At 34.5% G+C, this 6,000-nt stretch overlaps 1 protein-coding gene across 2 annotated transcripts in view; it reads right to left on the bottom strand.

Moving 5' to 3' along the window:
- Positions 1-298: 298 nt before the first annotated feature.
- The window catches only part of LOC136030077 (suppressor of fused homolog), a 62,175-nt gene continuing 56,473 nt past the window's right edge, over positions 299-6,000 (bottom strand). For both annotated transcript variants that reach the window (XM_065708724.1, XM_065708725.1), the window contains exon 10: positions 299-3,910. In XM_065708724.1, coding sequence (XP_065564796.1) covers positions 3,830-3,910 — 81 coding nt within the window. In that variant the 3' untranslated portion in view covers positions 299-3,829. The remainder of the gene's footprint in view (positions 3,911-6,000) is intronic.

Below are 6,000 nucleotides of genomic sequence, written 5' to 3'. Positions count from 1 at the left end.
ATCTCAGATAAGGCGGGAATTTTCTCCTCTATATGATTTTATTGATTTTATCTAGGAGTCTATTAATATCCTAAAGTCAGATCTCATGCATTGTAGAAATAATCACCAAGCCCTAAGATGTTGAAAAAAAAAAAAAAAAAAAAAAAAAAAAAAAAAAAAAAAAAAAAAAAAAAAAAAAAAAAAAAAAAAAAAACACTATTTGATAACCAACACTATTTGATAACCAAATCATCTGTTGATTGGTAGACTGAAAAGAGACCTGATTGAGTAAAGCTAATAAAAAAATGGCACAAATACATAGGTACGTACGCATAAATTTATTTCAAAAAGGTGAGAAAAACTAAGAAGATGCAAAAAATATGGACGAATTAAGAAAAATACATGAAATTATGAAAAAAAAAATTATAAAGAACAAAATCTTTTGGGGAGCTAGGTTCAAAGGCACCGTCCGTAATTGCCCAAATCCAAATGGAGCAAAATCTACCAATAAAAGTAGCTAAACATGACATTTAAAAACAAAAATACAACTAAACAGGGTGAAATAATAAATAATTAACATAGAGATAAAGTGTAATATGTCTGGTCAGCTAGGAAAAACTTAAAAAAAGCTACATGAACAGGATTTTTTTTGATAATATTCAAAATATCCGTTTGTAAACAAGTTGATTAGTTTTTATTTTTATCAACTAGAATCTCAAAGGGGAATTATAAATAACATCCAGCTAGTCAACAAAAAACTTGTTGTCAACAACTTCAACCAACAAATTTGTTTGCACACATTCACAGTACATTTTTGACAACAAGTGTTGAAGACGATCACCAACCGAAAAAAAATCTTTATTCGTCAAATTTCTAGTTGATTTTAGTCAAGTAATAAAGAAAAAAACAAACGAAACATTATAAACAGATATTTAAATTTTCCATTTGAAGAGTGACGAAAGATCGCTTCTGTGTTATGACTTGATTTTAATTTTAAACATTTTTGAATCTTTGTAAACCTTATGAAGGTCTTATCTATATTTTCGTGTTTTATTTGAATTCTCAACCCAAGCTAAACGTTTCCACGAATTTTAGACATCAAAATTTTCCTAGTAAATGCTTTTATTTACACACAACAACACACTTGTCGACAATAGATCACATGCCCTACACACAAAGCTCAGTATTCCAGTCAAACCACAGGCCAGAATTTCAAGTTCGAAAAACCTCATATCTTAAGGGCTGGTGCGTTTGCATTAAATGTGGTTTGCCAGTTTGAGCCAGAATGGTTCAGCCTGTCACTTATTAGGAACATATACCCTCTACCACCTATACCCACCTATATCCAGGCAGGGAGGGAATAATCCCTACCCATTGGGGGTTACGTTGAGATTTAGGGTGGAAAAAAGATAAATGAGAAAAAACGAAGCCAGTTTCAGCTAAAATAACTACAAACATGAGATGCATGTAGCCAAACTTTTCCGAAGAAGCAGAAACGTTCGCATTACCACAATACGAACCTTTCTTTCAGCGTAGGATTATAAGGTTAACAGTATTTTTTTTCTCATTTTTGTAGTTTCTACAGACACAGACGAAAATTTTGTAGTTCGAATCCAAAAAACTGAGTGTGTTAACACTGAAATTATGGAAATGTCTAAAAAAGACGTTTAAGTCCATTAAATATAATTTAACGTCTTTAATAATGACTTGACCTAACAGCTTTTCATCTTACAGCGTCTATGCTTCACAAGTTTAAATCATCTGCGATGAATAACGCTTGATATTCACTAAAAAAAGATCCGCTAATCGTTCACATACACACTTAAAACTCCCGAGGAAGCACTATGTCCGCCTCGTTGCTAACATCCCATGAAATATAATGTCGAAACCCCAATACCTACACGAGACGACTTTTTGTTCTTATTACATATTTTATGAAGATGGACCACAAAGACAATTTTCAGATCCTAATCCTAAGGTTTTCACGAGGTGACATTTTCCAGATCAGTCATGATCTCAAAAGCATCCCCCCTTCCCCTCTTTGCTTGTAAGCGAATAATCTTCAACACCTACCCCTTTTACTAAAACGAGAGAAGACTGCTATCCCGTAAGACTAATCCTAAATAATTGGTCTTAATACACCCCTAAAGTAAGAACCATTAAATAATTTGTATCGAAACTTCCTTTTTTGAGACTTCTTTCCTCCATGCAAACAAAAAGGCCCATTGACTTCTTGTTTGAAATTTAGCTTATTCCAAATAAACCAAGTAAAGACGGGTCAACCCACTTGATCGAAACTCTCAAATGTTGCCAATAAAAACTTCCTACTTAAGGGCCACGATCTTCATACATTCTGAACCGCTTCAACCATGATACTGACTCTCACAGTATTTCATACTGTGATGACTATTTCATACTGAAATGACTATTTCAGCTGAGCTCAAATAAGCGCAGCTGAGTGAGCTCATATCCTTTCTTTCATGAAGAGTAGCATTTTGCATGTCATTACTCAGCTTTATACTTAATTCCCATCGAATTTGAGGTAAATTAGCAAGCGAATAGGCAAATTTTCAACTTCTAATTTTCATGCTCAATGCGGGATGCTTTTAAAAACAGATGACTAGCCTATTCTACAGTTCCTCGTATTACCTGGTACATCAGAGGAAGACGGAATACTATTAGACACAGGATCAAATGTTTCAGCGATACTAAGCAAAACTAAGGAGATTATTCCGCGACATTTTATGTACTTTCCAAAACTATACCTATTATTTTTATGATAAGTTCAAAAATCGTAGCATTCATAAAAAATAAGCGAAAATTTACCCATCTTAAGTTACATAGCAAATCTCACATAAATAAATAATACGGTGGAGCGATATTAAAATGTTTATAGTTGAAAAACAAACAGAAAAATAAACCAATCTAACAAAAATAAATAAGATAATCCCTTTGGGAAACAGCGGGTACTATCTATTTATTTGAGAGTAGGCTAGTGAGGCTTGCAACCGGTAGACATAGAAACTTCAGTCATACTTAAAACCCCAAGAGAGGGGAGGGGGCCAGCCCTCACAGAAGTAGCATGACTACCTTAGCTTCACAAAAATAAATAGCAACCGCTATTTGCCAAGCTGAAAAAACTAAGGAGCTAAATTCTATTTTGGAAGATTAGCCTCCTTTTGGGATTTTTGTCAAATACCATATTTTCATTATATTTACATTTAAGCTAAAAACAAGTTTATGACCATCCGTAGCAGATTGGATACTATTACTACTGCTAATAGCTCACTGTAACACTAAGCCACCTGAGGCCAACACAGCTAGGTACTCTCCTCATCCATCCCATTCTATTCAAAGCCAACAATAAATAAATAATGAAATGGCAGCATTCAAAGAACCCACTGTGAAAATTGCACTATATATCGCACTATATATATTGCACTATATAGTGAAAATATGTCACTACAAATTTTCGACATTGTGGGGACCAGGAATTACGCCTAAAATAATCCACCGGAAAAAGTGACAGCTAAGTCTCCTCTTCTTAAATTTTCGCCATTCAAAACTTGAGCATTTTCTTTCTAGCCGGAGATATTTTAAAGGTTATTTTGCACTTAAAAGTCTATCAACTTAGGGGGGTTGAATAAAATTGAAACATTAGTTGAATTGGCACATTCACACAATGCTCACTAAATAAGAACTCTTTCAGTCACTAACAAGGCACTAAATTCTTCTAAAATTGAAAATTCCTTATTTATACTTCATAAAAGCTGCCAAAAGCACACCTCACCTTTCAAGGTGCTAAAACCATTTTTCAATACCTAAAAAGCTAAATCAACATAATATCTAGTTATAAAAGCCACTTTTCGTCAGGAACTATGGTGATGGCCAGTTTCCTTTCAGCCCAAACAAATGTTTTAGGAAGTTCAATCTGAAATATAAACGAGGTGATGAATGTGCTTGAAAAAGTAAAGAGGAAAGAAAGAACTGAAAACCTGCGCAATCATCATAACATTTTTGTATCTTTTCTTTGGAATCCAGTAAGTAAATTCTACATTATTTCTAGGTTAACTCTAGTGAGCTACTTATGAGCTACTTCGGTGTTTTTGATACAATTTTAGGTTAGAGTTACGGCATAGAAAACTCTCAGATATGGCTTATGCCTATCTTCACAACTATTTTATCAAAATATTTTTATTGATTATACATTCTTCTCTTTACTGTTGTACTGCGTGGGCTATAAATAAATAAACCAATTAAAAAGTTCAATACGTTTCATAGATTTAGAAGTTTGGTTAATCCCCCCCCCCACACACACACAATTTCCCTACCAGATTTTGAGACGCTAAGAATCAACATACATTAAATAGTCATACAGGTACAAGTGGAAAAGATCATTCTATTAATTTGAAGTAAAAAAGATTTAATGATGTATTGGACTTTATGAAAGTTTGAAATTTTACACATTATGGTTGCAGCAGTAGCTTTAGCCTAGTAATGAACCAACCACGGCCATAGTAAAAAACAACAGCTAAAAACAAGTCCTTTGTAGCTGTTTCAAAAACAGATTTATAAGTATTTCAAAAAATAGCCTTAAACCCCTCATAAATGGTATCAAATCGAAGCAAAAAGTACACCATTGAATTAGTCACGGCTGATAACGTAATTCTGGAAACTTTTAGTCCTATGGGTTCAGCGACAGGGAAAATCACTTTTTGAATGGGTAATTTTCCTTCTTCCGTAACATCAGAGAAAGCTGTTTAAGGACTCACTTTAAAGAAATTGCCATAGCTAGTACTTTTCGTGAGTACCAAAACTTAATATTTAGAATCTAGTAAAATTTTAGACAAAAAGCTGCATCTTCGTATACAAGATGACGCTATATTCGTTATGATGTCATTTTTTAGTGACTCTGCTGCTTGATTCCCCGGGATTCGTTTATTACTCTCTCCAGCTAAGAAAAGCTGAAGGCTTTTTCCTGCGTGTTTCTGTTACAAGTTTACAATTTAACATGTATTCATGTACTTAAGAGAGTAGAATCTTGTTATAGAGAAAAATTTTAGGCTGAAAGAACTGTTAATTTCTTGCTGTTTAACCCGCAATAATTAATCATAGGTGCAAACAGTTAAGAATTTTATGAGTAATATCAACAAATCTTTCCAGCGTGCATAGGATAGGAGGCGTTTAATACTTACTAAATCAGATAAATTTTGTTTTGTCATCTTATATTACATCAATTCTACCCAGTGGTTAGGAGGTTTGAGTCTCTCTTAAACGAAGTACTGATTACTATACATTCCTACAGGCAAGGACCAGTCCAGGGGAGGGACAGGGTATGACCCCCCCCCCAAAAAAGGAAATCCTGTAAGGCTCGTACAACATAACAAAAATATATATAAACAAATTTGCGACTTCTTATTAAAGATAGAAGTCAAAGACAGCCCAAAGTTTTAAAACAATGACAATATACATTAAACATAAGTTTGTTAATAATAGTAGCAACATCAATAAAAAAAGGTAAAGAATACGGCATTAGACTTTACAGTCTCTACCGACGGTGCTGATCCCCGTTTCTTGGTCCTTCCGCCAGGAAGTGCAATGGGGGGTTGGGGGCCAACCATCCTGTGCTTTCGCACACCCTTCCTGTTTACCTTCCCGAGATTTCTCCAGGTACCCATTTAGAACTAGGTTGACTCTGGCTAAGCTTACAGAGTCACGCCACTGACCCCCGTCCCAAACTAAATAATTGCGTACACCAGAATTTGAACCTTCGCCCTCTCAGACAAAGGATCCTGAAATCCAGCGCACCAATCAACTCGGCTAGGACGTCAGTCAAACGATAATAGAAACTTGGTAGGAGTGCACCTAGTCATAGTAAGATTAGTCTTTTTCAAATTTCATTTTTTCTGAATCAGCTTCTTTATTTTTCTCCAACTAACTTTATTTTCGGTTCATCTTTAAACTGACACAGTTTTATACATCTTACTTTACATAACTGGCCAGTGTCCATAGCCCCTAGCC

This window comes from Artemia franciscana, chromosome 8 (genome assembly GCF_032884065.1).
Source record: "Artemia franciscana chromosome 8, ASM3288406v1, whole genome shotgun sequence".
Taxonomy (NCBI): Eukaryota; Metazoa; Arthropoda; class Branchiopoda; order Anostraca; family Artemiidae; genus Artemia; species Artemia franciscana.
Note: the sequence above shows the minus strand (reverse complement) of the source record. Positions and strands in the feature narration are given on the sequence as shown.